At 43.0% G+C, this 20,000-nt stretch overlaps 2 protein-coding genes across 13 annotated transcripts in view; one reads left to right on the top strand and one right to left on the bottom strand.

The window, feature by feature from the left end:
- LOC147157488 (peroxisomal ATPase PEX1-like) overlaps positions 1 to 1,812 on the bottom strand; it is a 6,730-nt gene extending 4,918 nt beyond the window's left edge. The window contains exon 1 of the mRNA XM_086063315.1: positions 1,749 to 1,812. Coding sequence (XP_085919441.1) covers positions 1,749 to 1,812 — 64 coding nt within the window. The remainder of the gene's footprint in view (positions 1 to 1,748) is intronic.
- A 5,804-nt stretch (positions 1,813 to 7,616) lies between these two features.
- rxrba (retinoid x receptor, beta a) overlaps positions 7,617 to 20,000 on the top strand; it is a 14,435-nt gene continuing 2,051 nt past the window's right edge. The window contains exons 1-13 of one of the 12 annotated variants that reach the window (XM_086062473.1): positions 7,617 to 7,760; positions 11,846 to 11,982; positions 12,768 to 13,003; positions 13,189 to 13,342; positions 13,589 to 13,768; positions 14,409 to 14,429; positions 15,080 to 15,240; positions 15,309 to 15,438; positions 15,571 to 15,703; positions 17,376 to 17,411; positions 18,266 to 18,357; positions 18,442 to 18,547; positions 19,467 to 20,000. The exon at positions 19,467 to 20,000 is cut by the window's right edge and continues 2,051 nt beyond it. In XM_086062473.1, the coding sequence (XP_085918599.1) occupies positions 11,967 to 11,982; positions 12,768 to 13,003; positions 13,189 to 13,342; positions 13,589 to 13,768; positions 14,409 to 14,429; positions 15,080 to 15,240; positions 15,309 to 15,438; positions 15,571 to 15,703; positions 17,376 to 17,411; positions 18,266 to 18,357; positions 18,442 to 18,547; positions 19,467 to 19,665 (1,464 nt within the window). In that variant the 5' untranslated portion in view covers positions 7,617 to 7,760; positions 11,846 to 11,966 and the 3' untranslated portion in view covers positions 19,666 to 20,000. Of the gene's footprint in view, positions 7,761 to 11,033; positions 11,118 to 11,157; positions 11,382 to 11,813; positions 11,983 to 12,767; positions 13,004 to 13,188; positions 13,343 to 13,588; positions 13,769 to 14,408; positions 14,430 to 15,079; positions 15,241 to 15,308; positions 15,439 to 15,570; positions 15,704 to 17,375; positions 17,412 to 18,265; positions 18,358 to 18,441; positions 18,548 to 19,466 lie in introns of those variants that run through there. The other 11 variants (XM_086062472.1, XM_086062469.1, XM_086062471.1 and 8 more) reach the window with 11 other exon arrangements.

Below are 20,000 nucleotides of genomic sequence, written 5' to 3'. Positions count from 1 at the left end.
TAAAAATAAAATAAAAATAAAAATTAAATAAAAATTAAATAAAAATAAAAATTAAATAAAAATTAAATAAAAATTAAATAAAATAAAATAAAAATAAAATAAAAATACAATAAAATAAAATAAAAAATAAAAAATAAAATAAAAATAAAAATAAAATTAAAATAAAAATTAAATAAAATAAAATACAATAAAATAAAAATAAAATAAAAATAAAAATTAAATAAAATAAAATAAAAATAAAATAAAAATAAAATAAAATAAAAATAAAATAAAAATAAAATAAAAATAAAAATAAAAATAAAATAAAAATAAAATAAAAATAAAATAAAAATAAAATAAAAATAAAATAAAAATAAAATAAAAATAAAATAAAAATAAAATAAAAATAAAATAAAAATAAAATAAAAATAAAATAAAATAAAATAAAAATAAAATAAAAATAAAATAAAAATAAAATTATTTTTTATTTTTAATTTATTAAAAATTAAATAAAATAAAAAAAATAAAAATAAAAATAAAATAAAAATAAAAATAAAAATAAAATAAAAATAAAATAAAAATAAAATAAAAATAAAATAAAAATAAAATAAAAATAAAATAAAAATAAAATAAAAATAAAATAAAAATAAAATAAAAATAAAATAAAAATAAAATAAAAATAAAATAAAAATAAAATAAAATAAAAATAAAATTAAAATAAAAATTAAATAAAATAAAATAAAAATTAAATAAAAATTAAATAAAATAAAATACAATAAAATAAAAATAAAATAAAAATAAAAATAAAAATAAAAATAAAATAAAAATAAAATAAAAATAAAATAAAAATAAAATAAAAATAAAATAAAAATTAAATAAAAATTAAATAAAATAAAAATAAAATAAAAATAAAATAAAAATAAAATTATAAATAAAAATTTAATAAAAATTAAATAAAAATTTCATCCCCTTACACAGATGAAAGTATAAAGGCTTTCATGATTGTATTTCTGAGAATGAAAGTGTGATGTGGAACTAAAGAAATGTGTTTGAATAAAGAGACACAGTATTTCCTTATACTTGTTGTATGTTTATGTGCGTGTGTTTTAGTTTGCCAAGGAAGTTTTGTATTACTTGTCAGTCAGCAGCATTGCAATTTGCATTTGTTGCATTCATTTAGCTGTTTTTTCATGTAATTCCATTATTGAAGAAGATTTATTGAAAAACGTTTAACGTTTAATTCTATCAGGGGCGCGCTCTGACCAATCAGCGGAGGGGCAAACGCTAATGCCATTGGCTGGTCATGTGAGGATGAATTTCAAATCTGACTGGTTAAAAAAAATAGTTAGGTTGCTAATACAATTACGTAGCCCAGCCAGCACTACTGTTTCTGACGTTCCGAGGCAGATTAGATTGACATGGCAACACATAGAGGCTGAAATCTGATTGGTCAAAAACCATAACATCCACCTTCATATGCTGGAAGCAAAGAAGCCAAGAGAAATACAGTACTACAAAATTAAAAGAACAGATAGATGGGAATTAATTCATATAATTTAATGGAACAAATATGACACTTAAGGTTGTAAATCCTTCATCTTTTCATATTTGAGCCACAGAATTATACCCGCTTCAAGTCTTCGGTGGCCAGAATCTTCTATCCCACCGGGCTAGCCACTTGGATGTTGAAATAACGACACCAAGCTGTTCTGTAAAATTGTGGCCGCCCACCACGAGGTTCTCCTGACCTCAAACGTTTTTTTTCTCACTTTGGGAAACATCTTCCCGGGAAGGACAGATGTCAGACGAGCTCCCAGACAGACTCACAGACATTGGCATCAATCAATAATCTTTGTTGTTGAGTAAAGTCTACTTCAAGTTCACACGTCCTGGAGGGGCGTCTGCAGCCGGCTGCTCATTTGGTCCGGGGGTCCGCGCTGACCCCCGAGCCGCCGTTGGGGATTGTCCTCATGCAAATCAGAGGGGCAACCAATTCATGGCCGCACAATTCGATTAGACATCTGCATATTGAGCATCTGCACCCCACAAAAATCTGCCAATACCTCGCTGGCCCCCCCATTCTATGCCCCCCCCACCCCCCCTACGAGGGCAGCGGCCCCCGACCCCGGGGGGTGGGAGGTGAGGGTGGGTGGCTCCCCGCTGTCCCTGCGCCCCCTCTCGCCCCCGCCTGACCCTGTCAGGCCCGGCGACAATACCTGACTCCGCCCCAGAGACGGGATGAGTGGAGTTCAAGGTAAACGGGGATTTTTGCATAACCGTCTACATGCATTCACTCAACACGCAACTTCCCTCCTTTTTTTTTTTTCAAAACGTGTGTATTGATTAATCTATGTGTTGTTCTTTTTTTTTTTTATTATTATAGAGAATGAACATGAGTAAGTTAAACATTTTATATCACGTCATGCTTTAGCTCGTTTTATTACACATCAATGTAGTACATAAATGCATTAGCATAGTATAGGAGCTTGTTCAATAAGGTAAGAATAAATAATAAACTAATATGGTGGGAAGCTTGTTTTTATTACACACAGTGACATTTTTCATGACATCATTTTTTTCATAGTTTTAATGACAGTACAGTTGCTGATTTTGTTTTTTCATCTAAAAAATTTTAATATTACATTAGGGGGGGAAAAAAATCCAAATTATTTTATGTGTCAAATGAATCTATATAATAACAGTGGATATAAAAAGTCTACACACCCCTGTTGAAATGCGTTTTTGTGTGTGGTAAAAATAAAGTTTTTCCACCCTTAAGTTAACTTTAACTAAAGTTGTAACTTTACAACTTACCATATTTTTCGAATAATATGTTCAAAAGGGGAAGTAGAAAAAAAAAAATGTTTGCACAAGTGTGCACACCCTCTTATAACTGAGGATGTGGCTGTTAACCAATCACAATCAAGCCGCTACACAGGAGTCAGTACACACCACCGATATAATATCTAATATATATCTAATAGGCTTTTCCTGACATTTTTTTAAAACTTAATTTGCTTTAGTTAGTTACAGTGAGTGTCACAGTAACTTAGTTAACATGTTTTAGATTTAGTTATTTAGTTACAGTTGCTCAAATACATTTATCTCATTGCAGTTACTTGTTAAAAGTAAAATGTATGCCAAATACATTGTATGCAATAGCTTATTTGGATAATAAAATAATTGCTTCTCGTTTTTAATGATACAAAAATGTACAGGTTTATGTAAATGTATTCATTTGACTATTATTATTTTATTTTAATTATTTTTATTATAAATACAATATGATTTTAATATAATTTATATTTATTTATTTTTATGTTATTATTAACAATAAATCAATTATCAACTCTATTATTTTAATTAGATAAATGAAAACAAATGAATACATTTTCATGAATACATTTTATGACTTAAATAATGCAAAAAATATTCCAGGGACCTTGACAACGCAACTCCTTGGTGGGCCATATGTGGACTGCACGCCACACTTTGCCTTCCCCTCCACTCCACCATGATGATACTTTGACGCAACAGGTGGCGGCTCGGTTCGAGCGGGACCATTGACATTCCCGGTGGCGTCCTCGCGTCCCGTCACGCGATGGGACTTCACACAGAGATTCTCTGTGCTCTCCCCAGCCCCAGTGCACTGTGGGAGAACCACCCAAAGGAGTTTTATGAGCTCCTGCGCTTCCTGCCAAGAGTCAGAGAGGCGAGGTTCAAAGTGACAGAGATGACACACGTGCACTGAGCAACATAACACGTGGAGCACAGATTTGAAACTGGAACCTAATTTCTGCTATAAGCTAAAAAAAAATGAAAAAAACGACAATTAAACAATACTCACAAGCATATATTCTTTATCCTCTGCAAAAAATGGCGACTATTACTGCAGTTTACTGGTTGTGTAATTCTTCTGTATTTTGATTAATATTGCGTTTGTGGAATATGAATTAAGAAAAATCTATCTATCTATCTCAAGGGGCGGCAAAAAAATGACATTACAGTCAGGTAACAACTGTCATGGCTCACCTGGTTTTTGAGTTTGGTCATGTGACATTCGCATGATGACGTCATTTTCAGTCGACAGCAAGTGGCAGTAAAAGGCAAAATGGCCGCCCCCTGAGATGGAAAAAAACGGGTGATTTTTTCTGCTGAATTCATATTCCACAAATGAATTATGAATCAGAATACCATGTTTATGCTCGTGGGACATATTGAACATATTTTTGACTTGTGAAAATGTGAAAAGACGTCATTTCTTGCCCTGGCTCCCCCCAGAAAGTGGATTGAGCCATCAACAATTAGCGTTAATTTGATGTGCCGTGGAACCTGCGGCTGGCCGTTCTCCCATCAGGACGCATTTGTAGCGACAACACAATTTGCTCAAAGGCCTTTGTCCCGCTCGCCATGGCTGTGATCTGCGTCTCGGGGCGGCCGGACAAAAGGTGTCAAACGGAGCGTTGGACTTGGCCCGCTCCTAATCCTATTACTGCGGCCTCCGACGAGCAGGGGATGCTGAGCCCGCTTCATCTTGGCAACGAGCTATTAAAGTCCAAAGGGGACCTGTGTGTGTGTGTTTACATATTGTGTGTGTGTGTGTGCGTGTGTGTGTGTAAGTGCGTTGTTATCCACGTTGTCATAACGTGTTATCCGCTGATGTGCTTCACCGTCTCCTGTCTGTTTCGCTTGGCCACGGGGGCAGCTGGACATTTCAATTATTTCATTTGCCCGTGATGAGGCATTGTGATTTCCTAGGAATGTATTACAAGAGCTCTGCTAATTTCTCCCTCTTCCAACTTTTTTTTTGTCATTTACTGTTCATTGTGTGCCGTGCGAGCCCGCTGTGGACTGTTTTGAGTTTTTTCAGTGGCTTTTTTTGACGTTCATTGGAGGAGAGTATTGGTAGCCCCATTTTTGTTCATTGGAATGTAATATATGCCTGAGCTAACTAAATTTTGGTTCAGATTGTCTGGCAAGAACCATGATGAATGAATTTGAGACATTATAAATGTAAAGTATCGCAGCGTTTAGTCACCTATTGATTCATTGGCGTATTGTTGCAGCTCAAAACGAGTGGAATGAAGCGGCCTTTTGTCTTCTTTGGGTATCACTTATGCGGCCAAAGTGCAGGCGGGGGCCACACAGGCACACAGACCCTCCGCCATGCCCTCAATGGTGGCGTGTATGCATGGCAGTCAATTGGCTGGCAAATGCGGCCTACGATTAGCCGCCGCCGGCTAATGCAGGGGAGCCTCGCAAAGCTCCGTTTTGGGGCCCCTTTCACCTTGGGAACCCCCATACACACGCACACACACACACACACACACACACACACACACACACTCATTTTATCAGTTCAATGTTAACATCCAGCGGCGTCCACTCCTCGGACGTCTGAAAGAAAAAAGGCTAGCGGGGGGGGGGGGGGGGGGGAGCCTCTCTTCCCTCCTTCTTTTCTCACCCCAGCCTCCTCTTGTGTGCTGTCCAGCTGCCTGTGACCCTTGACCCGCTGACCCTTACTCCTGACCCCTGGACCCGTTCCCACGCCACGCCTTTTTGTGTCCAGTGCGCCATGGCAACACCTTGCTCACTGCTGCTGCCACGGTAACAGATGGACAGAGGCCTGGAAATAACTTCATTCAGAGCCTACACTTTTTTTGAGGGGGGGGGCCACCATGGACAATCTGCCTTAAGCCCCCCCCCCCCACACACACCCACTCAGTATCCCACCCCCTCTGCACACACACGCATGCACATACTTATACACACATGCACCCATCCACACTCCCCAAAGCCACATTTGAACACCCCCTCATCACCTCGGATCAGCGGGGGCCCGTGTACTGAGGCCCGATGAAGCCATTAGGGCCGAGATCCTGGCGTCTTGGCACACCTGAGGTGGAAGGGAATCACATAAGTTGCAAGTATTTACCTTCAAGTTACAAGTACAAGTCACTGTGGCAAAAAATAAATAAATAAATCAAGCAAGTCCAGTCTTGAAGGACTCAATATGTTGTACATTGTTGTAGCGGGAACACGTGCGTCCAGATATGGTCATTCTAAAAAAAATTCACAAATCGAAGCTTTTGTTCTGTCCCCACGGCATCTCTCATTTTTATGCATTATTGACCAATTTCAAATGTTGAAAATAGTTTGAAAACAAATTCAAAGCTGCCTCTTTCTTTATTCTGTAGGAGCCGTGCATCAATATGTTGCCCCAAGATTGACTGTATGGAAGTTTTTTAGACAACGAGTGAAAATAAATAGGTGATGATGATAATAAGAAGTTTGCTTTAATTGGACCAGGACATATTTTCCCTGGAAGATTTTGTTCTAGTGCAATGGAACCAAGTTTGAACTTTTTGGCTAATGCATTTACATCCCACTAATAAAAGGGTGTGCATATATATGCAACCAGCTTATCACAATTGTTTATTTTTACTTCCCATCTTGAAAAAAGATTAAATTGTACAGATTATAATGATTTAAAGCTATTCATCTTTGTCTACAAAAACCTGGCATTCGAACAGGGGTGTGTGGACTTTTTATAACCACTGTAAGCAAGCATGTTAAAAATAGCCATGTTCGGATCCCATTTCACACTGCTGCTATTTGCGTCCCAGCGTGTAGGAAAGCGCTAACTCCGTGCGTGTGCCGTTAATTATCTCTGTACTGTTATTATCCCTATTGTTTTCTCACATCCTCCGATGAGAAGAAGCGGGGGCCTGGGTGGGGCGGGGGTGGGGGGGTGCGGTGGGAGGAGGTTGGTAGCTGTAAAGACACAGAGAAGAGCAACGGGGGGCTGTGTTTGCAAACTCAGAGACAAACGACAAACTGAATAGCACAGCCGAGGAGCTCAATAAGGTGGCCGCCACAAAATGAAGTGCGACAGTTTTGGTGCTAATCAGTAACTAACCTCCAAAAGCTCCAAACGAGCCACGAGAGGACAGTTTAAAGAGGGCTGGCGTCATTACGGCGGCTTAATAGCCCCAAACGCTCCAGAGGAAGAGAAACACTGGCAAAACACTCATCGTCACTGCTCACCATGCATACCACCAACCGCACTCTCCATTCCAGCAGTATTTTGCTGTTATTGCAAAAAGTATGACTTTATTGTCTTGCGTTTTTGGTTTCTCTCAAGTAAACTGGGTGAGGAGCAGGTGGGTGGGTGGGTGTCCTAATGCTTTTTCGGAGGGGGGGGGGGGGTCGTGGCCGCCATGAAGCAAAATCACACAAGCAAAACCATTTACTCACATATGTGCATTTCATATCTTACATCTCTGCATGCATCTGCATCCTACTACTTTCCCGACCACCCCAACCCTCCTCCCCGTACCCCCCCCCCCCATCCTCTCTGCCTCTCACCCACTTCATTGTACCAAAGGAGATTTTCTCCATTGAGGCCCAGTCTCTTAGGTAACCCCAGCGCTGCATGAAATGAGGAGAGGGAGCGAGCGAGCGAGGCAGAGACGGGCGAGGACTGAAAGGGAGAGCGAGAAAGAGAGCGGGAGAGGGCGGGGAAAACCGGGAGAAGGGCCACGGAATTGTAAAGGCGGAGGTGGGGGGGGGTGGGCGAGGGGAGACGATGGGGGGCGTGGGGTCCGGACACAGAGGGTTGAAGAAGGAGAGGAAGAAGGACGCGGGACCAGAGGTGGAAGAGGCGGAGAAGGTGAAAGATGGAGGAGCGGGACCGGCGTGGTCAGGCTTTCGGCGAGGAGTGAGCGAGCGAGCCACGGGGAGAGGATGGAGACACCAAAGTACCGGAGTGCCTCTTGGAGGTAATTCCTCATCCCGCGTTTCACCTTCTTGAGCTTTTTAGCGCACGGTGCACGTGCAGTTGTTTTCAATGTGTGAAATGGGAGTCGATTTGACGCGCAGGTTTGCGCATCTGGAGATGACGCGGAAAAGACGAGCTCGGGCCTTCAGCGTCAGAAAACTTGATGAGAAACTTTTCAAGTTGCTAGACGCTCCGTCGTGCGAGCACGGGATCGAGGGAAGAAATCCCACGCGTCTCAGTGAGCTGTTGGGGGGGCTCTGGGAGGGCTCTGGCATCCTTTTGTGGCCATGCTGCTCTGCGCCTCAATGGTGGGCACGGCACATGGGGTTCCCATGAATAGGCCCGGCCTCACCAAAGGCCGCATCGTTTGGATAAAGAGAAAGGAGAAAACGCCGAGCCGAGAAAGTGAACATGAGCTTTACTTTTTTTACATTTGCGCGTCAACATTACCCCCCCCCCCCCCAACTTCCAGCCCACTTGCCCCGCACTGTCTTCACTTGCACTGCCGCTCGTGTGCTCATCCTGATGTGCTGAGTTATCATCGCGGGCTTTTTGTTTTCGTTGACGTGTTCCTTTTGGAGCCCGGCACGCCCCCCCCCCCCCCCCCGCCCCCGGGCGGTGACCCCCCTCTCTTCACCGTGGTGTCACCCACACACAGAACGAGTTTAGGGGTCTTTTCTTCTCACTTTCTCCTGCTCCCTCCTCTTCATATGCAGCCGTATGCGCTGACCTGCGGCACAACAGGCCAAAGGTCTTCATCACAAAAGGGACTATTCGGGACGAGCCACGCGGACCACCGGCCGAGAGCGAAATAATGACGGGGGGGTCCGGAGCTGATTGTCCAAACGCAATTCTTGCGTCTGCCTTGATGAAACCAGGAGTTGTGGATGGACATCACGCCCCTGACCTCTCACCTGTCGACGAGGGATGCGTTGGGGAAATGGCGGATGTTGAACTGAACAACAGGACAGCGGATTGGTTTAAAAAAAAAAAGTGAGGGAGAAGACGACATCACATTAAAAAAGCCGGTCATTAAAAGTGAGTTTTCACATGTCATGAGTTTTTATGTCTGATTTTGTTGGGCGGCTTGTTCCAAAGTCGAGAATCTGCGTTGGGACGAGGGGCTGTCCCCTTTGAGGAAGCAGCTTGAAGGCATCCGCTTTGCTCACGTTTTGGACCAGGACGCGCTCAATCGGCACTGGATGTGTTGTCGCGGGTGTTTACTCTGCGTTCGTTAAATTTGCCTGTGTGTGCGTTTTCCTCACAGGGATGAAAAAGGAGGCAAAGATCGCGGAGGAGGAGGGAACATTTTGGAGGGAAAACGAGTACCTCCGAAATACGCTCGGCCGGTTCGTAAGCAACGGGTGAGATTTATAGATGGGAGCTGCAGGAAGTGACAAGTCAGTGTGGGAAATATGTATAGAGAAAGAGCGGGGCACGGGGGGGGGGGGGGGGGGGCTGGTGGGGGTTGGTGAAGATGGGGGGTGGTGGGTGGGTGGGGGTGGGGGGGGGATCAAGAGCGAGAGAGCATTAATATGCTAATGGCCAGGGGTGAATGCACAACAGGCCCACTGACCAGGCTAATCACTAGTGGACACACACTGCAGCTAATCCCTCACGCAGCACTCACACTCACGTACTCAAACACACACACATGCATACACAATAACACACACTAACATCGAGTCTGTCATACTGGAGGAACAGTCGGGCATTAAAAAAATAAAATTAAATCTCCAGTCAGATAAGAAAAATCTGATTTCATTCATTAAAACTATGAATTTATGAAGCTACATTATATATTTATTTTTGGTCTATCTATCTATCTGAAGAATTAACTTGCTTATTGTTTTTGTGGTTGATTCCACAAAATGGTAATGTTTTGACCAAATAAAAACAGGTTCATCTTTACGAAATGTGTTGTCTTTCATTAATGTTACATCATATTTTTCCGGTATTACAATAAACACAAACTTTATTGTGCTTTTTCTGCTACATTTTCAGTTTGACTGCTGCCAACCAGCGCTAATGCTAATGCTAATTTATTGGAGACACTCCTGACAAGTTCCAATACATGTTTCAGCAGCATGAGAGGGTCAAAATATTAGGAACGACACTCAGTTTGGTACATGTTATGATATTATTACATTTGTAAAATCATTAATTGGATCTCATTGGATGTTGGCATTTAACCTAATTTCTTGTCTTCTTTATATGAGTTCTGAAACTTCAGCACTTTTTTCAAATCAACCATCAATGGTCAGTCCAACCTCGTATTAGATTGGACCGATTCATCATTTTTTACACAAACTACAAAAGTGAATTTCATTGTTTCATCCCTGGTGAAAATAAATAAATAAATAATAATAATAATAATAATAATATATATATATATATATCAGACAAAAATACACAGGCAGACGAAAAGTAAATAAATTTGTTGCCGCTTTGGCACTAAAATATTTTCTTATATTACTTTCAATAAATAAAGTGCAGAAATGTATTCATAAGTGAGAATAATAAATATGAGAGGATTCATTTTGGAATTGACTGAGATTTGAGACACACTTTTGGTTAAGGGCAATCAATAACTGATGTAATGCCACAAAATAAACATGCTTTCACCGACTCTGTGCAAATATTGAATGTGAATATGCTTCATTGATTATATTACAAACATCGCAGAATTTCTCTCCACCTTCTGAGTCTTCTCCTCCATCGATCCTTTCCTCTGTTTGTCAATAAAATCGCTCAAAGCTCTCCGGTGGCCTAAAGTAACCTCTGCGGCAACTTAAGTTCACTTGTTTTGACCTCTTGACCTCTCCGGTCAGTGACATGAGTCAGCATGACAACACACACGCATGCTCACAAGTCAGGTGCAGGGAGACAACAGCCAACAGTAGAGTATCAGTACTTGCCCATCCCTGGTCATTAATGCATGTTTTTGTAAATTAAAATATTATGCAGTGCTATCTTACACACAATAGGCTACTTTTGTTGTCGCTTTCGGGGTTGAAGGCTAGAACGAATTGATGGCAGTTCCATTCATCTCAGTGAGAAAAGAGGATTTGAGATGTGTTTAAAGTGACGAGCTGAGGTCACAGAACGAAATGAAACAACCGTTGTTGTTTGGATTGGGAAGCTGCAGCCAGCAGTGCAATTGAGGCTCCAGCACCGCCGTCACCGTGTTTTCATCCTGGCGGGGGGAGGGTGGGCTGTCTGCGGGCCAAAGTGTATGCGTGTGTGCGCTGCGCTGGAGGTGGCGGTGAGGCGGGGTGGGGGGGGGGGGGGGGGGCAGACAGACACTCGGGGCCTAGTCAGCAACATCGATTCATGCGAGGAAGCTACGCCGCTAAACGTCAGTAATCCGCATTTATTTTTGCCCAATTTGCGACATTCGCCCTCCCTGATGTTTGCGACGCAAACACTTGAGCTTCCGAGTTAGCTTCTTAGCTAAGTCGGCTACACTGTTAGCCCCTGGCTAGCACAGCTAGCATGGGTTAGCACCTCGCTAGCTATGCCAACTTTGGACGGCAAACGCGCATTTTGGGGGAATTATGGCGTCACATACAAGACAGTGCACATTTTATCCGTGTTTTCTGCCCACCGTTTATAAGGAAAGGTTTGTACAGGCAGAAGGTAAAGACGTTCGAAGTGCGAGCTAATGTGGAAGCTACGTGAACGTTAGCTCCAACTAAACATAGTAAATAAATGTTCGCTGTATTATTATTATTATTCATGGCTGCCAAAACAAACACTGCAAATCATAGCGAGTCGCCTAAAAGCGTTTCCTGCATAATTAATGCCGCTTTAGCATATTTTGGTTCCCTGCATGAGACAAGCTGGCGTCTGCCGAACAGCTGTCTGTTTTCGAAATGTTTATTTCAAAAGACAACAAATTCAGCAAATACACACTGCTCGTGTCTTGGACATGAACACTGACTACACCGCTGCGTTCGAAAGACGCTCATTGCTGTTTTACTTCATTTATTTTCTACTGTAGCTTCCCTTTGACAGCTAATACATTTTCGCTTTGCACGTGTTGGCATTTCAGAGCCGTTTTTGGTCTCCCCCCCCCTAAAGCAGCTCCGGCCCGGGCCGCAGTCCGCGGTCTCGTGTTTGACGGCGGGCTGTAAAAGACGCAAGGCTCGACGGTGTGCAGCGGCCAGTGATTCCCGGGGAACTCCCCGCCGAAGACGGCAGCACCATGGGAGACAGTCGAGGTGAGAATCAAAGCATGGTCAGTCGCAACAAAAGTGCCCCGCACCCCATGTAGAAACGGATCCCCCTTTTTCCCCCCCACTCAAGGTCCAAGAATGTTTTTGGATGCAATCAAGCCTTGTCAAACTGCTGTCTGAATAGACTAAAATAAAGAAAAAATAATAATGTTTATGCACTATTGTCTTTTTTGACAAATCAAAGGCTGCCTTGATGTTGAAGCGATGTCTAATGGATGCTGGTTAACGTCTTAGCATGTCACCGCAAACTCCCAATCATTATCCAAGTATTCTCCCTAGTGGTTGTGGGCAGCGTGGCTAGCAGATGGAAATATGAAAGCTCTGAGTTGTTTTATTCTTGTTTTGTAATTGTAAAAAAAAAATATATATATATATATATATATAATAATAATTATGTTGTTTATGGTGCAGATTAATTTATTGATAGTTTGTTAAAAATATATTGAGAGAGGATAGTCAGCTCATCCAGGATGCCAATGATGACAAGCAGTACCGAAAATAGATAATTTGTATTTTGTTATTGGTCCTCCTTTGGGAGTCTTGTGTACTAAATTAGCAATACATTCTGCCATCTAGTGGACAAATATGTAATTGTTCTCCCCACCCACTATACGTCGCTGGCATAGAATCCAACAAATATACTTATTTGTATTAAACAAAATTAAGTGAAATTTGATATTTCACACCCGATGGTCTCTTTTGTCACACTAAGGTGCTGTCTGATTGTTTGAGAATCTCTTGATTTACACAACTAAAATGCTTGTCACCAGATTCACGGAGTCCGGACAGTTCGTCTGTGTCCTCCCCGCCATCAGGCCAGCGCTCGCCACCTCTGGTACCGTCAGCGGCGGCCTCCATGACCTCCCTGCCTCCCATCTCCACCGCCGGCGTCAGCAGCCCCATCAGTAGCATCGGTTCGCCTTTTTCGGTCATCAGCTCCTCGCTGGGCTCCCCGTGCCTGCCAGGAACGCCGTCGGTCGGCTATGGTCCCATCAGCAGTCCGCAGGTAAGGTCGTGTCGCCAGGATATAAATATCTCTGATCAAATTTGGTTTTGAGACTTCTGTATTTTTTTATAAATTTTTTACCTACTCAAAATGTTCTGGTCTATTGGGGGCTGATTTTAAATCAAGTGACATACTTTTTTTTTTTAGCTCAGTTTTTGAATCATCTTCTGCTTTACTTCATTCAGATAAACTCCACAGTCTCCATGTCAGGACTTCACACGGTGAGCAGCTCAGATGACGTCAAACCTCCGATCGGTCTGAAGCTGTCGGCGCACAGCCCGCCGGGCCCGATGCTTTCCCAGAAACGCCTTTGTTCCATCTGCGGCGACCGATCCTCTGGTGACGACTGCTTATACTCTTGTCTTCCTCTCATCACACAAAAAAACGTGTCGATTTATAACTTTGGAACAGGATGTGACGTTCTGTCAGCACCGTAGAGATAAACGACCAATTAAAATCTGTCAGTAATTAGTTATGTGTTTTTGTCAAACACGTCGTTGTGAAGAGTTGTTTTTTTTTTCTGGGGAAAAAACAAATGATGTTGAAGAAGCTGGCAAATCTGACTTTTTTTTAAAATTTTGTTAGGAAAGCACTATGGCGTGTACAGCTGCGAGGGCTGCAAAGGCTTTTTCAAGCGGACGGTGCGCAAAGACCTGACCTACACCTGTCGGGACAGCAAGGACTGCATGGTCGACAAGAGGCAGAGGAACCGCTGCCAATACTGCCGCTACCAGAAGTGCCTGGCCATGGGCATGAAGAGAGAAGGTAAGCCGGGACCAAGGAGGTTGCGGCTGATGTGACTTAGGAGAAGTGGGACCAAAAAAATGGAGCGACTACGATTGAATGCGGAATGCTCAGTTGTGTTTTCCCCACATAGGATAAATCTCGTGTCACTTATTTCATGTATTTTTGTTTGAATGCAATAAGTTAGAGAGGGGCTGAAAAATAGAAAAATTATTGATTTGCATTTTTTTTTGTGTCCCTCTCAATATTGCTGTTGCGATTTTTTTTTGCAAGCGTGGTCACAAACAAATTCTACTCCTATGTCAAGTCACCATCATATTTAAACTTCAAGACTTAAATCTCTACTCAATGAGATTTTGAGTCCCAAATTCATTAGCAGATGGCGTTTTCTCAGTCGCCACGGCAACGCTTCACGGATTCTCCCAATTTGAGCCGAGTCAGAGGCATGAAAGAAACCCCACGTCCACTTTCACTCTCAAACTCGACCTAACTAGCGTGTGTGTTGTAAATGATTGAGTTTGGGCTGCCGGGGGGGATCAAGCAGCGGTGGTAGAGGGGGGACATGGGGGTGGCTCAGCTTTGCAAACACTAACCCCCTTTCCCCCCCCCTCTCCTCCTCTTTTTGTTTCCTCTCGTCCTCCCTCTCCCTCCCCCTCTGCAGTGGCTAAGATGAGCGACAGATGTAAGGACAAGAGGGCGGGGGGGTGGACGGGTGCGTGCTTGCGTGGGATGGATTGAGCGAGCGAGGGGCAGCCATATGTATTCATGCCTGGACTACGGGGATGGTTTCCTTTTCTTAAAATTTGGGGGGGGGGAAAGTGCAGTAGTCTCCTGCATATTCAGGATTTACAACACACAATCACCAATTAATCACCAATTAACCTATCCGCCATTATTCACTCAAATAATCAAGTATTAGCTTCTTTTATAATGCCGTAAAATGCCACAAGATGGCGCCAAACCTTGGATGACCCGATTTAAGAGCTTTTTGAGATACCAGGTGTTACATTTTTATTTATTTTATTTTTTTACTTGAGAGCAAAAAATTGAGATAGATGCATTAAATGGTGGCACGCCAAAGTTTACTCTCAACTCAAACATAAAACAAAGAAATTGTATTACGTGAACATAAAGTGTGGAGCAATGTAGACAGATAATCAATACTCACAGTCGAGCACAATTAGTTGCGAAACTCTTCTTCGTTTGCGTCTTTTCGGCGGCTTGATACTGCCCCCTGGTGGCCAAGGCCTGCGCACCAAAAGGAACGTAAGGGTTTTAACACTCATAAAATGTCTCCGTTCACCCACCCACCCCCGCTCTCCCGTTCCCCAGCCGTTCAAGAGGAGCGCCAGAGGAACAAGGAGCGCGAGGGCGAGGTAGAGTCCACCAGCGTGGTCAACGAGGAGATGCCGGTGGAGAAGATTCTGGAGGCAGAGATGGCCGTGGAGCAGAAGACGGAGCTTCACGCCGACGGAAGCTCCGGAGGAAGCTCCGTGAGTCGACCGACCGAAATGGTGGCGTTCGGTGTCGACGCATGTTCCTTACCGCTCCTCTTCCTCAGCCCAACGACCCCGTCACCAACATCTGCCAGGCGGCGGACAAGCAGCTCTTCACGCTGGTGGAGTGGGCCAAGAGGATCCCGCACTTTTCTGAGCTGGCCCTCGACGATCAGGTTATCTTGCTGCGCGCAGGTGGGTTTCATCACCCAGATGTCTACCTAAAGGTTAAGGTTCGAAGATGCAACGAAATTGTCGCGACAAAGAAACTTTTAATACATTGATAAATGTGATGAATCGTTCAGACTTTCAACATCCTGTGGCCAGGTTGGAATGAGCTACTGATCGCCTCCTTCTCCCACCGCTCCATCACGGTGAAGGACGGAATCTTACTGGCCACCGGCCTCCACGTGCACCGGAGCAGTGCTCACAGCGCCGGCGTTGGAGCCATCTTTGACAGGTAGCCATCACATTTTTGACGACTAGCACCGAAAAACTCACTTATTTTTGTGCTAACGCCACAAAATAAGGCCAGAAAAGTCAAGGAAGTCTGCTGGAGTGATGTATCTCAACTGTTGATCTGTGTATGTCGGGTGGGCGGATCTAAACTAAGCCCAGGGTTTGTTAGCGAAAGTTAACCTTCGTGGCATGTGTATGTTTTCGCTAATGCTCTGTGGCTGTTAAAAAGCTCAAGCTAACAAACGCCAAGGGCAAAGGGCTCGGTCTCTTTTCTCGTTACCAACGTTTTTCCAAGACTCCATTTGGACCAGTTTTAGTCCCCCAGAGTATCTCGCAGGTAGCTCCAGTCCTGACGCTTCCCACCCGCTTTGAAAGCCGACACGCGCATTCGACTCTTGACGGCTTCACGCTGCACTTCTGGCGGCGCTGTCACATATCTGGGTCACATGACTTGTCGAGGAGGGTGACTGGCTGCACCTGCTGTGTTCCTTTGGCTGCTGCTGCTGCTGCTGCTTCCTTCCGTTCTGGCTTCGGTGTTGCGTCCATGCTGGGAGGCTGGCGACTAATACGTATTCTGCACACACAACTCAATAGTGAGGCACTTTGGCCACTCGGCGTAGTCAAGGAATGGCTGCCTGATGGTTACTAACGTCATCAATTTGTCTTGGTCAGAAAGGCTGGCTGGTTTCCCTTCTTAATAATTAGTTGACTGAAAACCCACTGTGCAGATTATTGCCTATCCAATCACAATGTGTCGCTTCTCTGTTAATTACACAGTCCTTTTTGTCTGTTTTTCCAAACAAGCTCCAAAACAAAAATGGCGCAGATTTTAGTGGGAGTGACCTAAAGAAATTGAATATAAAAATGGACAAACGTCTGCCATTTTTCACCTTTACATTTGTCTGAAGTGCAAATATTTACTTTGTATGCTTCTATTTTTAACATCTAGAGCAGGGGTTCTCAAAGTTTTTGGGTCCAGGGACACCAATGGGGGAAATATTTGACCAAACACCCCCTAAAAATACAAAAGTTAATTAAATATAATGACCATAGGAATGAAGAAATTGCATGTCTTGGGGGATGTCAAATTCACAATTTTTTGAGAAAAAAGAAATGTTAAATAAACATTGTTATTAGCTTACAGGAATAATGTGGGATTTTTCCAAGATAAAAATCACAATATTATGCTATTAAAGTCAGAGTTTACCTAGGGAAGAAGTTCATTTTTGTAAACAAGTGAATTATAAAATACAGATTCATTCTATTACAATTGAAGATTTAGGGGGAAAAACTGTTATTTACATTAAAAAAAAAGTTATGTTCTTTTAATGAATACGCCTTTTTTTCTGAAATAATAGGGCACCTGTTAATTAAAAAAAACTTTTCATGCATGGTTGTCAGATTTATGTAATCTTAGCCTTGTTTATTTATTTATTTATTTTTAGCACATCAACATATTTATTTTGTGGACACCGAAGCTACAGGTGTGCACGGAGCCCAGTTTGAGAATCTCTGGTCTAGTGTCAAATCCACAAAAATCAAATGTGCATGGTGAATTTACTAAACTTTTCAATATGTCTTAGACACCAGGTGAATTCCCAAACGCAGACAAGTGTACTAGCGATGTTACTGTGTAATAACACTGTAATAACACATTGTGATTGCATACACAGGGCGCACAATGCTGAGGTTGGGGCCATATTTGACAGGTAATTACGCCACGACACAAACACTTTCCTTGAACACCTCCTCTGCAGTACCCATTGAGAAAGAAAAATCACAAGCCACGAGTCTGATCATAAACATAAATATGTGTGCTGTGCTTTTTGTGTGCTAAAAGCTCTTGTCATCGTCATCGTCTTCGACTTTAATTTACTTTTTTGTAGCTTTGGCTGACATAAGTTGTCACCACTGAAAGCCAATGAGAGGGAGTTGTGTACACACAGTGGATATAAAAGTCTACACACCCCCTCTTCAAATGTTACCACACGGCGACACCATTCCTGGCAGCGCCACTTCCGCTTTCGTCTCACATGCTGGTGTACACGTCACACACACACACACACACACAAAGGTACACTCGTGCCAGATATCTGTCCCAGGCTATGCCGGGAACACGAGAGTTATATTGTAGGCGAGTGTGTGTGTTTGTGTACGAGGGAAGTCACACACGTGACATATCAGACGCTGGAGTGGAGTTGGTCGTGTGAGCGTCTGGGAGTGAGCTGAGGCCCACAGCAGTTCCTTGCAAGTTTCTTTTCCTTCTTCAATGTGAATTGGCGCTCTCCTTGCCTACACGTCAAAGGAGTTCCAGTGCCTTAATTGCTTATATATGCATGACTGATTTGTTTCTTGCCCAATCAAATGTAAGCTTGTTGTCACTCAGCGCTAATGTAAATCTGCTGTATGCACTTTTCATCACGCATCAGGGACGTTTTGGACAGGAGCGTCCGGCCTTCTGTGCGGCGTCCAATACGCTATAACGACTGGCTTTATTGGGCAGTGATGAGAAAATCTGCTCTTCTGACCATCTTCCTCCGCTCTTCTTCCTCCTCCCCTGCAGGGTTTTGACGGAGCTGGTGAGCAAAATGAGAGACATGCAGATGGACAAGACCGAGCTGGGCTGCCTGCGCGCCATCATCCTCTTCAATCCAGGTACGCGGAAGCAAACGCGAAACCACCTGCCGTCCACGCCGATGTATTTCTCAAATCGTCTCTCGTCTCTCGTCTCGACCGAAGATGCCAAGGGCTTGTCCAACCCCAGCGAGGTGGAGCAGCTGAGGGAAAGGGTGTACGCGTCTCTGGAGACCTACTGCAAGCAGAAGTACCCGGACCAGCAGGGCAGGTATGCGCCACTGTGACACAAGGTGCCGTGTGATTGGCAGTAGTGCTGTCAATATCGAATATTTTTTAGAAATCAGTTAAATCGACTAATTGGATCAGTTTTAATTTGGCATTAGTGTGTTACAAAAGCATTTTTTCCCCCTGATTACCGTTTACGAACCAGTGATAGGTGTTTTTTTTGCACTTTGTATTCGTATATTGATTAAAAAGAAGGGGGTATTGATGTATTATCCAAGTTTTTAATTTGTTATTAATCACAGAAGATACTCAAGTCTTCTTTCATGAAGGACTACAGAAATCAGTAAACAATTACTGTTGATATGCTGAAGTCAGAGGATTTGAACAATTTTAATTAAAAAATGGCTCCAAACAATTACTCGATTATTAACTCATTCACTCGCAGCCATCTTCACTGAAGCAACCCCCTTCGCTCTTGGCTGTTTTACTGGATTTTGACAAATTTTGCAAGGCCCACAGAATATTCTGTTCTATTGCTATAAAAACATGGATTAGATTAGAGTCTCTTCTTTCATCAGGAATAAAAAGTATGTTTCTATCTGTTTCCATTTCCAGCAATTAGCATTAGACTATAGCTAAGTTTTATCATTATTCACAAATCTGTTTAAAACAATTGGGGAAAAGAGCTTTTTGCAACATGGTTGATCACTTGTACTCTGCTGCCACCTGCTGGCTGTTTTTGTAATAACTGCCATTCTTCAAGTGTCCCTCTTCAGTTCAGAGGCTACATCAAAGTTGTCTGTATGCTCTAGCATAAATAAATAAAAGAAAGTATAAATCCGTCTTTGGGAGCATGCTAATAATTAAAAGAAAACATATTTATATGGGTTTTTTTTTTGGGAGCAAATGGGTTGAAGAAGTTGTCGATTAAATGAATAATCTACTCAATTTAATTTTGACAGCTCTAATTGGCAGAAGTCGAGGGATCCAGTCACGTACGCTTCCTCCCTCAGGTTTGCCAAGCTCCTCCTGCGTCTGCCGGCGCTGCGCTCCATCGGCCTGAAGTGCCTGGAGCACCTGTTCTTCTTCAAGCTGATTGGCGACACGCCCATCGACACCTTCCTCATGGAGATGCTGGAGGCCCCTCACCAGCTCACCTAGACGAGCCGGCCGCCGCTCAGGAGGCCGCATTGCACAGCGGGATTATCGGGCGGGCTCGTTCGGGCTTCACTGCAGCCACCCGCCCCTGGGCTTGAAGTAGCCCTCACACTTGTTACACACACACACACACACACACACACACACACACACACACACACACACACACACACACACACACACACACACACACACACACACACACACACACACAGATCTAACTTGCAGAGGTGACACGGTTTTAACAATACACCCATATCACCGTCTTTCTTGTATTCAGTGCTTCACCTTTTCACATATACAGATGACTATGCACATACATGTGCATGTGTATATAT

This window comes from Leptonotus elevatus, chromosome 19 (assembly GCF_054856555.1).
Source record: "Leptonotus elevatus isolate MCC_2025b chromosome 19, RoL_Lele_1.0, whole genome shotgun sequence".
Lineage (NCBI taxonomy): Eukaryota > Metazoa > Chordata > Actinopteri > Syngnathiformes > Syngnathidae > Leptonotus > Leptonotus elevatus.
The sequence above is the reverse complement of the archived record's forward strand: the minus strand, read 5'-3'. Positions and strand labels throughout refer to the sequence as shown.